The sequence below is a fragment of the Saccopteryx bilineata genome, chromosome 3 (assembly GCF_036850765.1).
Source record: "Saccopteryx bilineata isolate mSacBil1 chromosome 3, mSacBil1_pri_phased_curated, whole genome shotgun sequence".
NCBI lineage: Eukaryota > Metazoa > Chordata > Mammalia > Chiroptera > Emballonuridae > Saccopteryx > Saccopteryx bilineata.
In genome coordinates, this window is record NC_089492.1 from 284,775,984 (window position 1) to 284,796,641 (window position 20,658).

General features: G+C 45.6%; 1 protein-coding gene across 5 annotated transcripts in view; it reads right to left on the bottom strand.

Moving 5' to 3' along the window:
• Positions 1 to 20,658, bottom strand: part of VPS13D (vacuolar protein sorting 13 homolog D) — a 242,546-nt gene that overhangs the window by 164,411 nt on the left and 57,477 nt on the right. For all 5 annotated transcript variants that reach the window (XM_066270406.1, XM_066270404.1, XM_066270403.1 and 2 more), the window contains 8 exons: positions 19,971 to 20,153; positions 14,527 to 14,749; positions 11,908 to 12,118; positions 9,602 to 9,773; positions 9,306 to 9,418; positions 7,403 to 7,615; positions 4,094 to 4,359; positions 2,047 to 2,180 (listed from right to left, as the gene is read on the bottom strand). In XM_066270406.1, coding sequence (XP_066126503.1) covers positions 2,047 to 2,180; positions 4,094 to 4,359; positions 7,403 to 7,615; positions 9,306 to 9,418; positions 9,602 to 9,773; positions 11,908 to 12,118; positions 14,527 to 14,749; positions 19,971 to 20,153 — 1,515 coding nt within the window. The remainder of the gene's footprint in view (positions 1 to 2,046; positions 2,181 to 4,093; positions 4,360 to 7,402; positions 7,616 to 9,305; positions 9,419 to 9,601; positions 9,774 to 11,907; positions 12,119 to 14,526; positions 14,750 to 19,970; positions 20,154 to 20,658) is intronic.

The window sequence follows — 20,658 nt, forward strand, 5'->3', positions numbered from 1 at the left end:
GTTGGAGCAAAGATGGCCCGGGCGCTGGGGTGGCTCCTTGGCCTCTGCCCCAGGCGCTAGAGTGGCTCTGGTCGCCGCAGAGCGACGCCCCGGAGGGGCAGAGCATCGCCCCCTGGTGGGCAGAGCATCGCCCCTGGTGGGCGTGCCGGGTGGATCCCGGTCGGGCGCATGCGGGAGTCTGTCTGACTGTCTCTCCCCGTTTCCAGCTTCAGAAGAAAAAAAAAAAAAAAAAGTGAGAGTTTAAAAAAAACAAAACATAAGAACTGTAGGGAGATAGTCACAACTTAGGGTATGTGAAAAAGCAGCCCAATCGAAATAATTATTACACCATGACTTTACCAAAAGAAACACATCAAAATGTCAATAGAGATTATGTACAGAGGGATAGGTGGTTTTTCCCTCCCTGCCCCCAATTTTATGTAATACAGTTGTTATTTTCATAGTTGAAAATAAGGATATTAATTACTGAAGCTGAAGAATAACTACACAGAGGTTCATTACATTATTCTGTTTCCTCCGTACGTTTGAAAGGTTCTATAAAAAAAACATTTTAAAATAAGTATGTTTTACTTATGGGAAGACAGAAGAGAAAAAAGGGAGGACTCTTAGTCCACGAACAAATTATTTTGCACGCAGGAAAGAGTTCAGAGAGGGAAGCATTCCTTACTCCTTCTCCCAGGCCTTTTTTTGTTTTTTTGTTTTTTTTGACATTTTCTAGTGCTCCTGAAAAACATGTTTGACACCATGGTTCTTTGATATATTGAAATTAATTCATTGCTTTATTTTTAAATTTGCCCACAATGATGTCTTAAAACCAATGAGGTCTCAAAATTCAGATTCAACTATGCTGCCTCAAAAACAAGGCTGAAAGGAGTTTCCAGGAATCTCAAATATTTTGCTATGTAGTTTTTCTAAGACACTGGAGCAGAAAAGTTTCATTTTCCTTTTTTCTTCAGGGGCTTCTGCTACACAAAACCCAATTGTACCTAACAGCCCATTAATCAATCGCCGAGCATCTCCCTTCAAAGCGGGTATTGTGGTGGTTTGGGAAGCAGATGAATTGCAATTTCACGATCCACTCACATCGCACCAGCACGTAAATCCTCCCTTCCCGCGAGAGAAATGGTGGTCAAGAAGTGAAATCTCCACAGGTTCTAGTCGGCTATGTCTGACCGGGGAAAAAATGTACCATATGCAGCTGACAGAGAAAATAAGTTTTGCTCATTCAACTTCTGAACAGTGTCCCTGGACAGAACAGGGCACGGAGAGTTCAGTCGTCAAGGGGAAGGAAATTATGAGTAACCCTGACCAAACACTGCAACACTGTGCCCGGAGGAATGCTAGCCCAGAGCGCGGATTAAGAACATTTGATAGAGATAATCATCTGCCTCATTGCCCCATCTCTCCACAAGCCTGGCTCGCAGCAGTTTTGCTCCAATCGTACAACACGGCCTTCAGGCTGCGGCGGCCACTCCAACGCCATTCTCTCCTCCAGATTCGACCAGGGCCCGCCGCAGCCTGACCGCTGCTTCCGGTCATATGTGACTCTCCACAGCTGCCCTTTTATAGATCAGATTGGCTTAAAAGGCTGATACACAAAATCATTACTTTATAACCAACTGTCCATGGTCACACAGCCCTCAGTCCTCACAGGGACAAGCAGTCACTGTGGGGCAGGGGGACGCAAGGGAAGTGAGAACCACTTCCCTACCTTTACAGGTGTGCCAACGCCTGGACCTGCAGGCCTAGAGGCCAGGGAGCCTGACAGGGCAATGGGGACTGGGAGTGCCCTGGAACCTCCTAAAGAAGGGAGGGTGTGAGAAAGAGCCACAGCCCCCCTGCACGTACACGTCCCGACGCTGCGACACTCGGCTCACACTTAGACTGAGCTGGTCGACTGAAGGAGAAATGAAGGGAAGAGGGCAAGGGCCCTCCAGCTCCGCTGAGCTCTTCCCCTGGTGAACGTTCAGGAGGTGAAATTCCCTCCCAGCGGCTTTGCTCTGGAGCCAAACACGCTACAGTTTGATCAGCACATTGATGTCTTACCTCGATGCCAAACAAACTTCCTGAAAAGGGGCGGTCGACAAATCGGGGCTTATAGGTGAGCACGGTGGTGCCTTTGAGTATGATGGCATTGGTGTCACAGCAGGACACGTCCTCCACAACCACAAACTCCGTACCTGAGAAGGATAGCATCGTTAACCGGGCTGAAGCTGGGAAGCACCGGGCTGTCGAAAACTAGGCAGCACGTGTCCACTAGGGTGATGCTGACCAGAAGGATCTGTGGTTCCCCAGGCCCGCGGCATTCTCCTTCACTGTCGCCCTGAACGACCCCATGCCCAGCCGCACACAGCTGAGCCGACAGAGCACTGTGCAGAGAAGTGACTGGTGTGCAGGTTCTCTCTCGAAAAGGCACTGTTAATCTAGGCCTCCTGGGAGGAATAACAGACACTCAGCCCAGAGAATCATCCCTCCTCCAGCCGATGACCTGCTTTACAATCCCAGGCAGGAGATTCAGGCACGGATGTTGGTCAGGGAGCATAAGTCACTACATCATTTATGCAGGTGTTTGAGTTGTTTTCAAAGAATGTAGACCAATCTAGAGATTTCTGAAATTAGTACCTTTGGTTTTCTACACATTTGTGTATGGCAAATTTACTTCGCTTATACACTGTGTGTTTTAATCAAAAATCATGTATAGATTGATCTTTCAAAGTTAAATTCATTTTAAAATGACAGCTGCTTCCAATCTATTTAGTAGTTCATGGAGAATATCACAAACAACACAAACACACACACATACATCGAGATGTACTACATACAGATGTACTATTACATACAGATGCATGACATACAGATGTACACACATAGAGAGGTACTACATACCAATGTACATACATACAGATGTACTACAACAGTTCGCTAGTTAACAAAAACCACTAATAAACCCGTTTGTAAAGGAAAATGTTCTTTTTGTAAAGAGAAAACAATCCCTTCACTTATTTACCTTCTAAACTGAGATTTTTCACATACCAAATTTGCCCAACATCTGCTGGGGCCCGAAAGATCAAATAGAAAATTGAAGCCAGATTTAACACTGGGGAACAACACCACAGCCCAGGTGGTACCCAAGCTGGGAATGTGCACTAGACGGGCAGAGGAGAGGGACAAGTGACCCTGCAGCCTTCACCATGGGTCAGGTCACTCACACCTAAACTCAGAGCTCAGGAACCTGGATGCTTGCTGGTCTAGAAAACATTGAAGTGTGTAAGTGCTCATGAAAGGCGCCTGACTAGGCGGTGGCGCAGTGCATAGAGCGTCGGACTGGGATGCAGAGGACCCAGGTTCGAGACCCTGAGGTCGCCAACTTCAGTGCAGGCTCATCTGGTTTGAGCAAAAGCCCACCAGCTTGAACCCAAGGTCGCTGGCTCCAGCAAGGGGTTACTCAGTCTACTGAAGGCCCGAGGTCAAGGCACGTATGAGAAAGCAATCAATGAAAAACTAAGGTGTTGCAATGCGCAATGAAAAACTAATGATTGATGCTTCTCATCTCTCTCTGTTTCTGTCTGTCTGTCCCTGTCTATCCCTCTCTCTGACTCAATCTCTGTCTCTGTAAAAAATAAATTTAAAAAAAAAAATGAAAGGTGCCCTGGCCTGTTGGCTCAGTGGTAGAGCGTCGGACTGGCATGCAGGAGTCCCAGGTTCGATTCCCGGCAGGGCACACAGGAGAAGCGCTCATCTGCTTCTTCACCCCTCCCCCTCTCCTTCCTCCCTGTCTCTCTCTTCCCCTCCCGCAGCCAAGGTTCCATTGGAGCAAAGTTGGCCCGGGCGCTGAGGATGGCTCTGTGGCCTCTGCCTCAGGCGCTAGAATGGCTCTGATTGCGGCAGAGCGACGCCCCAGATGGGCAGAGCATCGCCCCCTGGTGGGCATGCCGGGTGGATCCCGGTCGGGCGCATGCGGGAGTCTGTCTGACTGCCTCCCTGTTTCCAACTTCATAAAAATACAAAAAAAATCCAAAAAACAAAAAACATGAAAGGCAACAGAAAAGTTATCCTACAACACACATAGTGAGCCTAACGTTCACATGCTCACCTGTCACATTGACTTTGACCTCCAAATGTCTTTCCGTGGACACAGGAAGGGAAGACCGCCTGGTAACTACTCCACTCTTCACCGTTTTGGGAACTACAGCAGATTCGCTGCTGGAGTTCCGGTGGCGAGAAGGAGTAGCATTGTTTTGCTTCTTAATGTCACTGGGAGTGTGGAGAAAGTCATGGACTAACAGCAGCCAGTCAAAGATGAGAAACACGCGGAGGTTGTTGAGGACGACCGTAAAACAGGACGAGTCCTTTGTAGATCTACGAGAAAGGAGAGCAGAGGATAGAAGAGGAAAGGAGAAACATGATATTTCATTAACCTACAAAGGTAGCACTTCGTTTGGCAGATGGTATTCAAGCATTTTCTAAACTGACAGCTCTGTCAATAAACTATCAACATTGGTATAATAAAACATTCAATGGATATTCTCAAAAGTTAATCATATTTTTAAGCAAAAAGTAATATGCTTATAAGAGAGCAGTCTAGTGTAGGCCCATGGTTCTCAACAAAGGGTGACTCTGTGCCCCGGAGACATATGGCAACGTCTGGAGGGATTTGTGATTGACACAACTGGGGGTCGGGGGTGTTGCTGGCACCTCGTGGGTAGAGGCCAGGGATGCTGCTAAAGGCCCCACGATGCACAGAACAGCGCCTGCAACAAGAAATTATCTGACCAAAAAACGTCAACAGTGCTGAGGCTGAGAAATCCTGGTACGGTAAAAAGAGCACAGGCTTATTAAACCCTGTCAGTGACCTCCTCCGAGCCGGCTTTCTCACTCGCAGAACCAGAAATGCTAGCACTGCGGGAGATGAAGTCCCGGCACTGGGCGGGTGTCTGACGAATGTCAGTTCCCTTCCCTACAGGCTATTTCAAGGAGATCAATGAGGTGCTCCTGCCTTGATGTCTAGAATCACATCTCTCCCCACACCACGTCTACATTCTAGTGCTAGAGTCTCCCCAGCGGGACCTGCCCTGGGAAGGAGGGGAAATAAGGTGACATCTGCTGGGGGTATAACCCCAAGCACCCGAGAAGTGGAATTGGGGGAGGGCAAGAGAGAACATTCATTTTGTAGTCTCATTTCCCCAAATTCTAGATTTGAGGTGAAAAACCAAGGAGGACCCCCAGGCCTGGCCCAGCCCTATCAGTACACAGTAGCAGAGACAGGCTGCACAGAGGAAAATGGGTGAGGGACACTTCTCTAGGGATTTCCAGGTTAAACTTTGTCCTAAGAGCCCAAAGCGACTCTGGGGCTCTGGCGACTCCATCTACCTGGTCCCCTGCCTTAAAAGGGCCCCTAATTCTAATTTGGAGCGATCTGGAAGGCTGGCTTCTCTCATTTCTCCTGAACCTGGCTCGCTGCCCCTAGAAAGGGCACAGTGATGTATGTCTCCTTCATACAGACACAGCATTTTTCTCAGAAACACTTCACCCTTTTGTAATAGAGAAAAAATGTTGCCCTCAGTAAAAATTTTCCACCCCGTTCTGAACACAGATCGTCAGAGCCATGCGCTAACTGGAAAGTCAAAGTGTGTCTGATCCGTTTTCTGGAAAATATTTCAAGCCTTGAAACCCTGTGAAGTGATTTATATTTGACACACAAAACCCAACAAAAGAGCAATTCTTCTTGAAACACAGAAAGCGTTCAAAAGTTCCAATCAAGAGAACATGTTAACCCTCTCACTAACAATGGTGCTTCTGTTAGCAAAAGCCAAGGTGACTTTATTATTTCACTCCAAGAAATTATATACCTTGAGTGTATAAATAGAATATCTCAAGGCCGCTTATACATTAAAAACATGATAGGTTGAAAAAGTAGCTGATAGTTGGGGAAGCTAAATCAATAATAATAATCAAGTGTTTGACCAGGCGGTGGCACAGTGGATAGAGCGTCGGATTGAGATGTGGGGACCCAGGTTCGAGACCCCGAGGTCGCCAGCTTGAGCACGGGTTCATCTGGTTTGAGCCAAGCTCACCAGCTTGAACTCAAGGTCGCTGGCTTGAGCAAAGGGTCACTTGGTCTGCTGTAGCCCCAAGGTCAAGGCACATATGAGAAAGCAATGAACAATTAAGGAGCCACAACGAAGAACTGACGTTTCTCATGTTTCTCATCTCTCTCTCTTCCTGTCTGTCTGTCCCTCTCTTTTAACTCTCTCTGTCTCTGCCAAAAAAAGAAAAAAAAAATAATGATAAAGCAACCCCAAAAGATATTGCTTCTGCAGATGGACCAAATCTATGCAAGCCTCCTGCTCAAATAAACATCCCCTCCAAACAGGAGCTGCAAAGCCACACCACCCTATCACCTGACAACAATTAGCCCAATCACTGGAAGTGGGGCCTGAAGACCATTAGAAAAGACATGGGGGAGGGGGTGGCTCAGTGGATAGAGTGCTGACCCGGGATGCTGAGGACCCAGGTTTGAAACACCAAAGTCACCGGCTTGAGCACAGGATCATAAACATAACCCCATGGTCGCTGGCTTGAGCCCAAGGTCACTGGCTTGAAACCCAAGGTTGCTGGCTTGAGCCAGGGGTCAATGGCTCAGTTAGAGCCCCCCAGTCAAGGCACATATGAGAAAACAATCAAAGCACAACTAAAGTGCCACAAGGAAGAATTGATGCTTCTCATCTCTCTCCCTTCCTGTCTGTCTGTCTCTTTCTCTCCCTTGCTAAATAAATTTTTAAAAAAGGTTAAACAACTTGTCCTAGGGACACAAAGCTAAAAAGTGGTAAATGGAGGTTTCAAGCCCAGATCTGGATGATTCCAAAACATTCACATTTTCCGCACACAAAACTGCCTCTTGTAATACCAAAAAAAACACAACATAATCTATAGCTCAAAGAGGCTAAAGCTCTTTTTAATGGAAAAGTAAGTCAGCATGACTTGCATAAATAAATCGGTAATGCAAATTAAAACCACCTTCCCTTCTGTTATTTCTATAGACAAAAGTCTTTCTTTTCCTTAAATAAGTCATAGTTCTTTGCTCCCAGGTTGCTTTACATATTAAAAGTCTGCAGCTTACAGACAGGTTGATTTCAAGGATCTTGCTAAACTCTAAACTACTGTACTTAAAAAAACCCCAAAAAACAACAACAGAGACACCTTTTGGCCAATAAATGAAGCTGCAAAGTTAGAGGAATACTAAACCAATAGACATTACACTGCGCTCACGTGCCATTATGAATTTATATTTTCTCTTTTCAGTGATTCCTTGGTCCTATGATGCTCTAAAGCCGACATGGCCTTGACCATAAAAGGAAATATCTCACTAAATGGAGGCAGCGTCGGGTTCTGGATGTATTACCTGAAATGCAACTCGATCTGAATGGACCCCTGGGCGGTGCTGCTGTTCTTGGAGGGCTGAAAGATGCAGCTGAAGACGTTGGCCGTGCCAGGACTGGTCTTCTGCCCAGCATAGCGCGTGTCGAAAGCCATCATGGAATGCGAAACCAGGTTCACAGACTTTGTCTGGTTGGAAAAGCTCTCAAAGAGCAGTTTACATTTCTTGAAGTCAAATCTAAAAGGAAGAAATCAGACAAGATGTTAAGCTGTTCCCCTTTTACAAAATCTTGTGAGTTCAAGATAAAAGAACAAAATAAGAAATATGCGGAAGTTCTATGAAGGAAAGTGACTTTCATTCTGAGATCTCTCATTGATTTTACCAGGCTCCTCAAAGTGGACGTACTGTCACTGTGCCCGGCACCTTACCTCCCATTTCCAAAAAGCTGCTCCTGTCCACTGGAGCTTCATGAGGAATAACAACACCACAAATGGTTTCTAGTCCTGGTTCATTAGCATCTGTATTTCTTCTTTTAAGGCTCAGAAGGCTGTATACTTATATGTAATAATTCTCCCTGGATGTCAAGGGTCCCTTTAAGCCTTGACCTGTCAACTCCTAGCCTGCCTGGAGGATTCTCTCTCCAAAACTTGCTAAATTTTTATATAAGACCACACTGTAGCTTCATGGGAACTACCAGAACAAATAATACCCTTCATTACAGAGAAATAATGCAACTCATCCACCAACAGGAAATGCATTTGGGACTGACTGTTTTTAGCAACAGAGAAAGTTGCAATGAACAACTCATAATGACTTAGTACCATCACAAAGATCTATAGGGAATTACTCCATATTGAAAAAAACTGAGGGCATGGCCAGTCATCACACACACAAAAAAAACATTGCAACTACCAAGACAATCCTGGGGAGTGCCAGCTTCAGTGTGCCATGTTCTCATCAGCTGAGCCGGATACCGGCCGGAGTCATTGTCAAGGGAAAGACTGAGTAAGAGACAGTGTTCTGTGAGGAAATCACTAGTCCCAAAGTCCTATTTTCAAATCCGAGCCCTTTACCAGCCACATGATCTTACGCTAGTCAGAACCCCTCTCTGGAAAAGGGAAGTAATAGCTGCACAACCTGACAGACCTGCCGAGAGATCTCAAGGCAAGGGGACCGAGTGTGACAACACAATGCATTCGGGAGGTCCCTAACGTTAATCAACTCCTGGTCTACACTGTCCAAGCAAGCGATATAAATAAGGGAACCCACTAGGTGAGCACATGCCCTTTCTGAAGGTTTCCCAAGTTGCTACTCAACTGCCAGGGCTTCCAACTGAAAACATGGGCCAGTATGACCAAAGCCTACAATTTTTCAAAAGAAACTGAAACTCCAGCCTTTTGTGCGAAAACCCCCAAACTTCAAATGTTGACCAGTGAAGGAGTCACAGTGCTCCTTACCAGTGTGTGTCTCCCCTACACAGACACGCAGCAAGACTGCACATCCCGCCTCCCGCGTGCAAGCGTAGGACCATGTTCTAGCCCCACAGGCTGGCAAGAGCCCTAATTGCCACTTAGACTGTCCCGAGCTCTTGTTTCTCCCGCAGGCACATCCAGAATCCGTCTGCTTTGCCGGCTGCAGAGACTACAGGGGCAGAGCAGCCCGAGACCCACGCAGCCTGAGGAGAAAACACCTCCACCGTCCTCAGTGGCTGGTGCTGCAGAGTGCCTGCTGCTACGGCACAGCCTAAGCTAGCTTGGCGTATACAGCAATGAATTTACACTTTGGAAAAGCACTGTGAAGACCACATTCAGCTGTGAACCATCATGCCGGAACCCCCGTTCTCTGCCAAAGCGAAACACATGGATTGTTTGTATCAATGTTTCTGCAACGTCACTGTTATTACAGAATAATATAACTCGAGCCACACCTCGCCAGGGACCCAGCGCCTCCTCTTCCTTTCGGATCTTTCAGCTCCAGACTTACGTTCACCATGTCAATGAGGAAGCACATGCATGTGTACACTTCTCCACTAAGAACAGTCTAGAAAAAGAAAACGCTGATCAATTCACAGCTGATGATGCCAACCTAAAAGTGCATTCATGTGGCACGGAATCTAACTTGCTATTGTTCTGTCTTCTTCCCCCAGGTGATCTGAGGAACACATGCACGGGGACCATGAGCAGAGACAACAAGAGCCACAGAGGGACACAAGGCTTCACTCACGTGAATTCTTGGGTCTTGTAAGTCATAAGGCCGCATAAACTCCTCAATGGGCTCTCCAAGGTTGTTCTCTAGTAAACCCCGGATCAGCTTGTACTTGCACAGGTCCAGGGAGCAGTGGACTGAGGAGAGGTTACCATGGATAGATATGTCCGGCACAGTATGACTTATCTCTCTGTGAGAAAAGACAAGACAAATCACTAAATAACATTATCACAGCTCACACCCAAATATAAGAGCTACAAAGTATCCACCAACATTATCAACTGGTCAATTCCTAACCTCCAATGACAAAAATTCTATGAGGCTCCAAATGAAGCCAGTTAGTACAACTGTCATGTTTCAACTAAAAAGCTCCTTTTCTCCCCAAATCAACATTTACAGAGTTCCCAAATCTAATGAGTTAACTAATATATTAATAAAAAAAATCATGAGACTCAGAAAAAAATTAAACATTACAGTTGAAAAGGCAAGAAAGATGACAAGCTCTTGATTGAACTCTTCAGACTCAGTGAGAACTGAAGGGAGAAATCGGGGTTTTACAGAGCCCCAATGGGACCTGAGGACCAAATCCGTATCAGGGGCCCATCTCAGCTGACAGGGGCAGGAGCCAAGCAGAAGAAGCCCAGGTTGAGGGGTAATACATCTCATCGCCACTGAAGACCCTGTTCCCTACCCTCCCAGGGGTGAAGTGGGCCTGATACATCTGCAGACACCATGCTCCAAGTATACAAAATAGAGCGTTGGGATAAGGGGAAAAGAAGTGTGAGACATTATTTGTCTAGGGAGAAAATCCTACGTGCAGTGGAGGGGAAGGGACCAGTGAGGCAGTCAACGGGGAAAGGCTGGAGGGACTGGCGAGCCCTCGAGGCTCCTGTCCATGAGGAGCAAGGAGCTGATAGGACACCTTAGGTTCACTTCGCACCTTCTATCTGGGCTAACACAGTATATTTATTTGCACATAAACGCTGATGAAAGTCGGTAAAGTTTAGATAAGGAGAGTAGCAAAGCACATTTTGTTTTGGAAGCATTACTCGAAAAGAAAACAAAGTGTTCAATTTCTAAATAATGAAGCTCGTCTTAAGTCTGCTAAGCCAGTAAACCAAATACAGCCCATGCCAACCATAACTGAACGCCAGCCAGGAGCACTTGAACAACAAATAAGAACGAGACGCAAAAAACCCTGCAAGAGCGGCTACACCATATCACCCCTCCGGACAGAAATCAAGAAGTGACATGAAGGGACCTGCCCCAACCCAAGGACTGCAAAGGGAGTGGCCACAGAGGGATTCAAATCACGTCCACACCGCCACGGAGGCTGCTTCCCGAAGGGCGCCATGCTTTAGGGACACTCTTCATCTGTCCGCGGGGCGGAGATGCACAGGCCACTGCTTTCTCCAAAACCAACACTCAAGCTAAGAGCCGTCATGCACGGTAAATGGGGGCTTCCAGTCCGCACACAGGCCAGGTGGGCAGAGACACCACCGCCGGACCTTGTTAATGTGCACAGGGGCTTGACCCTGAGAGTCAGCTTCTGGGGGACTCAGGCTTGTGCCGGTCTGTGAAAGACGTAACCACCCTGATGTTGTATGAAGATTATAGCATCTGGACCGGCACAAATTTCTGGAAGACCGGTGGTTGAGAAACCCTGGATTAGGCTCTGGGAATGTGTATTTCCCAGACCTTTCCCAGCCAGGTATAGGACTCATGACAACTGAAATAATGTTCTAAACTATAAAAAAAAGCATCCTATGTTTTGAGGCTCATTAAAAGGTAAATTAGAGTCAGTTCATTAGTGTTTAGGGAGTGCTTTCATATTGTTTAATGGAGTGAAATGGGCAAAACTGCACATAAACGGTTATTCTGATTGCAAGGCGCTCCAGGGTAAATAGCAACACCAGGCCCAGAATCTATTACCTTTGAATGTCCAAACCCTGCATCTTCTAAAATACTTTCCCTGCCATCACCACCTCCCTACCCTCACCACAGACCCTGCTAAACTACTTATGTCCTGTCCTCTGCTTCCAAGGCGCCTGTTGTGATCCTATAACAAAGCTGATGACTCGACATTAAGTTAGAAGCATCTACTTGCCTTCCTACATCCCTCAACAAAATGTAAGCTCTGTGAGGACGAAGATTTTTCTTTCATCATAGTAGCCCTCTATCACACAGTAGGGACTCAAAGAAGATGTGTTAAATAGATGAAAAAATAAGTGAATACCTATTTGCTTTCAGACTTCCCTAAAAGCACAGATTTCCGACTTATAAAGACTCTATTTATGAGAGTTATTCACACATAAAATACTCACTTGTCCAGATTCCTTTCCACCTGCAGTTTCAGCCTGCACGGCTCGGTTAAGAGGCTCCCTCCTGTCTGCCGCACAAAGTAGGAGGGGAAGATCAGGTCCCCGCTACTGTTGTCGAGGGCCTTAGAATACTCCCGCGGACGTCTCTCCGCAGCAAAGATGTCCATATCCTGTAGATCCACGACAATGCAATCCAGCAGGCAGACATGGTCTTCTACACGGACCCAAGGGAAGAGGGAGTGAAGCAAAGGGGACCCAGCAAGGGCTGGCCCTCAACACCACCAAAAAGTCAAAGCAAGTTCATTCTGTCCTGGGAGAATGTTTAGAACTGCCTGCGTCAGAAGACTAGGTGTCCAGCAGTCTCCACTCTGGCACCAAGACCTCCCCACGCAACGCTCTATGTGCGACACACTCCCTGCCTGCTCACCTCCAAGTCAGGTATATATTGTGCCACATTCCCTCAGTGTCTCACTGCTGTCCTGAGACACTAACTGAGCCTAAAAGGTTTACGATTAAACTCACTTAACATGCATTCCCTCCCAGGACATCCAACAGGCGTCTCCCATGGAGATAACATTACCCAAAGATTACACAATCTCCCAGCGACAAAATGCTTTTTCAACCATATATCACGTGTAACCATTCCATCACCAAGGATGTGATCCGAACCACCTTCATGCTTGCCTAGACCAGTGGTCCCCAACCCCCAGGCCGTGGACTGGTACCAGTCCGTGAGCCATTTGGTACCAGTCCGCAGAGAAAGAATAAATAACTTACATTATTTCCGTTTTATTTATATTTAAGTTTGAATGGTGTTTTATTTTTTTAAAATGACCAGATTCCCTCCGCTACATCCGTCTAAGACTCACTCTTGACGCTTGTCTCGGTCACATGATACATTTATCCATCCCACCCTAAAGGCCGGTCCATGAAAATATTTTCTGACATTAAACCGGTCTGTGGCCCAAAAAAGGTTGGAGACCACTGGCCTAGACCACATAAACCTTTGTTCTCTCTGTACTTCCATCTTTCCTGTAACATCTTAATCTCTCCATAGCGAGATGCTTATTTTGTGTCTTTCTCATGTTATTCACATGGTGGCAGGAACTGTGTCTAATGGCATGTTAATATACAAAGGAACACAGTATTATAATGCCTGGCATAAAGCAGGCACTACATACATTAGTTCTTGATCGTCTGACTACACTGGTGACTCTGTGGTTGATAAAAGAGAAGCTGATCTGAAAGCAGGGGGGAAGGGAGGGGAGGAAAGAGCTCCAGGGACTCCTTGGGGTCATCACAGAATCCTAGGGACACACAGAAGCGTGACAGCCACTGCCTTAACCCAATCTTAGACAAAAACAGAGGAATTTCAGAAATAAATAGAAAATCAGGAGGAGAAACCATGTCAGAAAGAGATCTTTCCATAGTTCAAATCACTCCTGGTCTGTGAGGCCAGCCCTAGTGCTAACCAGCACGGTCCGTCCGCGCAACGGCAGCAGAAGGCAGCGTGCCCCGAGCGGTGCCCCGAGTGCGCCCCGGTCCTGCTCCGTAAGTGAGACAAACACAGAGTGACGGGCAGCATCACATGTGTAAGAATTCAGGTTCTGGAGTCGGGCTGCCTAGGCTCACAGTCCAGTGCTACCATTTACTATCCACAGAACTGCAGGCAGGTAAAGTCACTTAATTTCTCCTAGCCTTTGTCTCTTCCTCTGTAAAATGGGGATAAAAATAAAACCCTGTAAGGGGTGTTATGAGGATAAAATATGATCATTTAAGTAAAGAATGGGCCACAATGTCTGGCTTATACTAAATGTTCAATAACTACAGGCATGGTGATCATTCTATTATCACATTTAGTCATCAATGTGACCACCGTCCTGTTGCCTCTGGGACTATAAGGCACGGCAGGGAGTTGACTCTTCCTCACGTCTAAGAAAAGAACTCAGCAGTCTCCCTCAGCTCGTGTCCCACATCCCCCCAAGTCCAATCACAGGGCACTGATTTTTGTTGCTAACCATGTTCTGCTCCCCTCTGGCCCCCCGGAGCAGCACCTCACCTTTCCGATCCCTCGCCCAACCAGAACACACTGAAAAACTAAAAGGCCCAAACCAGACTCTCATCTGGAATAGACCCATTCTTAAGTCCCAGAGCAGGGTACCTATAACTAGATGGTTCACATCTTTTAAAAGACATATTTCTGTGGCTACCTAATTCACACTAATATTTTTTAAAAGAGTCCGTTTCTATTTTTCAGAGTTAAATAGTGACTTTGGAAGGATAGTGTCTGACTAATGGATGTGTCTAAGGATGCAAGAGTCGTTCTAGTCATAATATCACCATCTGGTGGCAACTAGGTTGACCTATAAGAAAAAAATCCTAATAGACGATCTAAGTATCTTTATTCCCATCGCCTTGCTAATTTAACCCAATGCTAAATCTACATCCTAAATTCCTTAAGCCTACTACAGTAACATCAAAACTCGATTATCACCGAAGACACGCTACTACGCTGTCAGCATCTGCTTGTTCAGGGTGCACCCCACCCCACCCCCTTAGGTTCCTGCAAGTGTCTCGTGCATTTCCCCACCTTCCTGACGCAGTTCCTTTCTCCCCTTTTACCTGGACTACTGGACACCTGGCCGACGGGGGGTGTGGCCTGTTGCCCTGGCTGCTTGGTCGAGGTACTGGGCACACAGTCACTCTTCAGGCTACCTAGACTCGTTCCAACAGGAGGCGTCATGAACAGCCCCTCCGAACAGCTGCCCTTCGGGTCCTCTGTGCTGGTCATTTTTTTCACGCTGTGCTTGGGAGTACCCATTGGGGAAGCTGAAGGCACAGATTCCTGGGGGGAAAAAAAACCAAAATCAAACTAGATGGCCAGAATGGGGGTGGTGTCTTTACTATCGTGCAAGTCTCATCCATCCCAGTCACTGGGCTCTTCAAAGACTCTACACTTGGCACTTCCCAAGACAACCAGATCCCATAAATAGAAGAGTAAAAGGGTCACGGCATACGCAACATGTAATTATTTGCAGAGATGTTACATATAATTACACTGTTGGAAATTGGCAATTTTGCAGGAAGATTTTATATTTCCTCTTAAGAGCAACTGTTAAAATGCTAATTGCCAGTGGTTTAATCTAGGTAAAATGCAGCAAAAGCAAATCTCTCAGCCATATGATATATTCTTGCTTTACTGGAGAGGAGGGGCTTACTGTTCTAAGAAATGTATCTAACAGTCATCGTGGTTCCAATGGAACTCACCTATCATAATGTGTTTGCACTTTACAAAAGCTCTCCCTCACCAGTTTACATTTCCTATCTCTCTGAGTTAACTGTGTACAATGAAAACAAAATGGGAAACATAGGTGATTGGCCATTCCTATTATGTTTCTGTTCAAGGACATAAAGATTAAGGGCTAATCCAGAGTAAAATAAATGCTATAGCTCTACTGAAAATACTACACACTGCTCTTACATATTTAGCGCTTCTAACTGCTAACAGGGGTAAACCTTTCCCACCAGAATGATTCAATAACTGACTTTAAACACCCCCTGGCTTCTTTGCCCAGCCTCGGAGCCATGCATCTGCACGGCCCCGACCCCTCCTCCAGAGCACATGGGGGAAGGTGGTCTCCCCACCCCACTGCCCTGAGTGCCTGCTCCTCTGGGCATCTGAGAGGGAGACAGAACAGCATTCTCCTTCACCATTATCTTGCGCAGTAATTACATGTAACAGTGAAAGAAACCAGTTCTGACTTTCTGAAATTTGTTTTGCAAGGCAAATTACTAGGTAAATGCTATTATTTAAGTATTTCAACATTAGAAGCCTTCCCCTGTGCTTCGTTTATTTAAACTCCAGAGAGTATTTGTTGCTCTTTCATTTGATTCATCTCTACGTCCTCTCTGTAGTTGGTTTAAATAAATCAACGGCCTGAGGAGATTAACTCAAAGCTTTTGAAAGGCTGACTTAGAAATTATGGTTTAAGCACAAGCTATGATTGAGAAAAATGAAAGGAAAAGCACATGTAAGAAGTCCAAACCTGCGCTCATTAAAACATGGATTTATGTAAAACAATTCTGAGCACACAGGAGTCAGGAGGCTCGAAGGCAAATAACCCCTCTGCAAGCTTTGATTTCAGGATTACTTCCTGTTCTTGAACCGCTGGAATGCACACTAGACAAACCTCACGCGTGTAAACGTCTTCAAGGGCAAAAGGTAAATGTAAAGTGATTTTTGGTGAGGAAAGTAATTATTCACTTTATGTAGGCAAAAAAAAAAAATCAGCTGAGCTTGACCATACACATGGAGGGGCAAGCTGCAGAGATCTGTTTATCTGACTATAAATACTTGAACAGGCGACACACTCCAAGAAGCCCTTATGGAATTCCACAGAACAACCACTGGTATGTAACGAGATAAGGCTTTCCTAGGATTCAAGCAAATAAAACTAGATCACCAAGAAAATACTGCCGAGAGCTAAAAGAAGGAAAGAAAAAATTGCTTACCATGGTCCTTAAGAACTTCTCTACACAGGAGAAAAGTGAGACAAACACATATACACACTCTCTCTCTCTCTCTCTCTCACACACACACACACACACACACACACACAAAGATATGCAGACTTTCCCAAGTCATGAGATTTTTGAAAGGGTCAATTATTTTAATTTATTTTTTTCTATTTTTCTTAAGTAAGAAGCAGGGAGGCAGACAGAATCCCGCATGCACCCGACAGAGAACCACGCAGCATGCCTACTAAGGAGCGATGCTCTGCCCATCTGGGGTGTTGCTCCATTGCAACAGAAGCCATTTTAGCACCTGAGACGGAGGCCATGGAGCCATCCTCAGCGCCTGGGCCAACTTTGCTCCAATGGAGCCTTGGCTGTGGGAGAGGAAGAGAGAGATAGAAAGGAAGGAGAGGGGGAAGGGTGGAGAAGCAGATGGGTGCTTCTCCTGTGTGCCCTGGCCGGGAATCGAACCCGGGACTTCCACACGCCGGGCCAACGCTCTACTGCTGAGCCAACCAGCCAGGGCCGAAAGGGTCAATTTTTTTTTTTTTTTTGTATTTTTCTGAAGCTGGAAACGGGGAGAGACAGTCAGACAGACTCCCGCATGCGCCAGACTGGGATCCACCCGGCACGCCCACCAGGGGCGATGCTCTGCCCCTCCGGGGTGTCGCTCTGCAGCGACCAGAGCCACTCTAGCACCTGGGGCAGAGGCCAAGGAGCCATCCCCAGCGCCTGGGCCATCCTTGCTCCAATGGAGCCTTGGCTGCAGGAGGGGAAGAGAGAGACAGAGAGGAAGGAGGGGGTGGGGGTGGAGAAGCAAATGGGCGCTTCCCCCATGTGCCCTGGCCAGGAATCGAACCCGGGTCCCCCGCACGCCAGGCCGACGCTCTACCGCTGAGCCAACTGGCCAGGGCCCGAAAGGGTCAATTTTTAAAAATTTATTTTCTTAGGCATAGGAGTGTGAATTGACTGCTGAATCCCATAAGGTTTTCAGAATAACCAAAAGGCAAAAAGCATATTATACCTTGACGAGAAAGCGATCCTTGTATGCACTGCCACTTAAAATCAAATCCTCAAAAACAAATACAGGGAAAGTTTTTCATTAAAATGCTACAAACAATATAGTTATTTGGCTTACTTAACAAATAGAAACTGATCTACAAAGATTTCTTGAGCTATTTTGGCAATGTTTTGTTAGGCTAACTTCAGTGTCAGCTCATAAACCCATAGACAGAGATATTAGATAGAAAAACTCAGCCCTCCCCCTTCTCAGGAGAGTAGAGAAACAGAAATGGTCTTATTGAACTTGACCACTTATTCTGGCTCTACCTAATCTTTTCCTTAAAATTGTAGGTCTCCAAAGAAGGACTTACTACAAAACAAATATGTTCCAGAAAACTTACCATAGACTCAAAAGACATTACTGTTGGACAGTAATGGCAGCGGAGTTGGGACAAAGATGCGATTTCCTGAGATACCAATGGGGACAACATGCATGTGCAAACACCATTTCTGATACATTTGTTTAATATCTAGTCATGTAATTATAAACGTCTCATACTAGGGAAAAGTGAATTAATTAGAAAGTTTAGAAGTAGTTACCAATCTTTCTTTTTATGAACAAATTTTTCTTTTATGGTCTTTGAGTCAGCAAGCAGCAAAATGCTTCAATCTCAACTATGAAAACCAATTTTCTTCATCAAGGCCAAGGTTACTAGCCCCCTACTAGGCCGACTGTGGAAGGAGCAATAGAGGCTGATCCCATGTTGACGGTGTGTGTGTAGAGCCTGCGTGAGCCCAGCGAGCACCTGCCTTTGCAGCGCTAACCGCTGCGGTCTGGGTTTCACCCTCCGCTCCCACCACGAAGTCTGGTTTGAGCGAGCAGCTGTAAGATGATCTATGGATAGCAGGACCTCTCACCCTATGTCCAAACACCCCACTCTGGGTCCTGAGCCCAAGGTTCCAACATGTGGATGTGGTTCCCATGACTGCCACTGGCCCACCTTCGCTCTATCCGTTCCCACTCACCGAACCAAATATTTTCAGTTCAAGATGTTTAGGTTAGTACCGATGAGTAAATGGATGAGTAAGAAGTAAAAGGAATGGAAAACACAGAGAGAGTAATTTAAAAGTCATAACATTAAATTTGAGTTTGGGCGTTGTTAACAGATACTATCTTTCTATTACTTTCTGAACTGAGTCGAGGTTCTTCGCAAGATCCTGGTAAAGACTACCCCTACTCGCTCTCTTTCATCTTTTCTTTCTATCCCTAGAGAGGCTAACAGTAACTGCTCAAGTTTATATATTTTCTGTAACAGTCTTTGGAGTTATTATATTGAAGTTATTTTCATGAACTCCTGCCCCGCCCTCTAGAAAATTCAAAGAGCGAGAGCTATGCAGGAAGGGCCAGTAAGACACAGAGCCGGAACAGCCTCTGTCAGCTGATTTTCCCCACATAACCCTAACCCTAATACCGGGAGGGAAAATCAAATCACAGTTAAGCACAGTTAAGCCAGACACATCCAAGTGTGAGGTCCACACATCCTCTTTACAAGCTGTATAATCCAATTAGTATAGTCTCAATTTCTTTATCTGGAAAAACGATGTTAATCATACCAGATAGAGTTGCTAGGTTACTAGAGAGAACAAAATGAACAAGTACGTAAAGAGCTCAGGCTGACAGCACCTCACTGCTGTTACTGTCCATCACAAGATCTTACCATCCAGTTTCACGTGCATCCCCCTTCAAGGCTCCCTCTCTCCCTTCGTTACTAGCTGCGGACTAAGAATGAGCGCAACTGGCTGGGAATCTCCGAAAGGGTTTTTCTGACACACTAAAGTGAGTCTGCACTGAATGAGCACACAGACTGAAGAGCAGATGTGGAAACGAGCAAGGCTGCATCAAACCCACCCGGAGAACAAGACGCTTCTCGTTCCAACAATGTCACTCAGTCCCCGCAGTGCAAATACGGCAGGAGAGGGCTAATCAGACCACCTCCAGGTCCTCTCTGCATGGCGTCTGTGATTCAGGAGGTGTTCCCATTTTTACCCTTTATTCTCAACAAGCCCCAATTTTTCCAAATGTAAAATGAAAATAATAGCAATCCTCGTGCCAACTACCTCCAAATGTTGTGAGGAATAAATAAGTGCTAAAGTAGTTTTAAACCACAGAGCACTATCTATCTGAATGACATTTTATTATTAAGATATATTTAAATGGCTTCAGCTAAACTTAGGGCCAAATCAGGTCCACTGAAGGAGCCCCATAGCATAAAAAGTTGATTATTATGAGGTCAAACAGTGAGGAAAAGCATTATAAAGATGGAAGGTTGGTTCTATCGGTTTGTTTACTAAAATAAGTTACAACATACAGTTAATAAAGGTTATAATTTTGACTATCTCGATTAAAAGGCTAATTAAAATGTCAATAAAATGTCAAAAATGATTCTTCAAACTACATACACTAACAGCAGTTAGGAACCATCTGATGGCAACATAGGAATTTTTCCAATGTTAGTGAAACTAACAAGGAACAGGTGCTAACTGCTCACCTTATCTTGTAAGGAAAAGGTCCCAGGAAAACCAGCAAAGAGAAACTTGTTCTTGACTTTCAACTTCCCCAAATTTGCTACAATCAAATTATTTGATCTGGAACTTTCTGGGATAAGGAGGACAGGAGCACCGGCCTCAATATCCAGGAGAATCCGTGAGCAGCGCTGGGCTTGGTCTCTCACCTAAAAGAAGAAAGAAAATGGACTCAGAGGCTCAATTAATTCCCTAATTCTATAATCAGGTGAACTCAGGTTCCCAGAAAGTGCCATAAATCTATAAATTTAAATACCTAAAATCATATATAGTATATTCTATGACCACCATGGAGTTAAATTAGAAATCAGTAACAAGCCCTGGCCAGATAGCTCAGTTGGTCAGAGCATCGTCCCAAAGCACAGACGTTGCTGGCTCAGTCCCTGATCAGGGCACATACAGGAACAGATCAGTGTTCCTATCTCTCTCTCTCCTTTCCTCTCTCGCTAAAAATCACTAAATATAAGCTCCAAGAGAGCAATGACATGTCTTTCTTGTTCTCCATTGTACTCCCAGCACCTGGCACAATGTGTGACAAAGCATTCCACAATAAACTTTCACTAAATAATAGAAGAAATGAACAAACAAGGTTGTCATAAGGATCAAATGAGATATAATACATATAACCATGGCACGTTAAATTTTTAGGCAAAC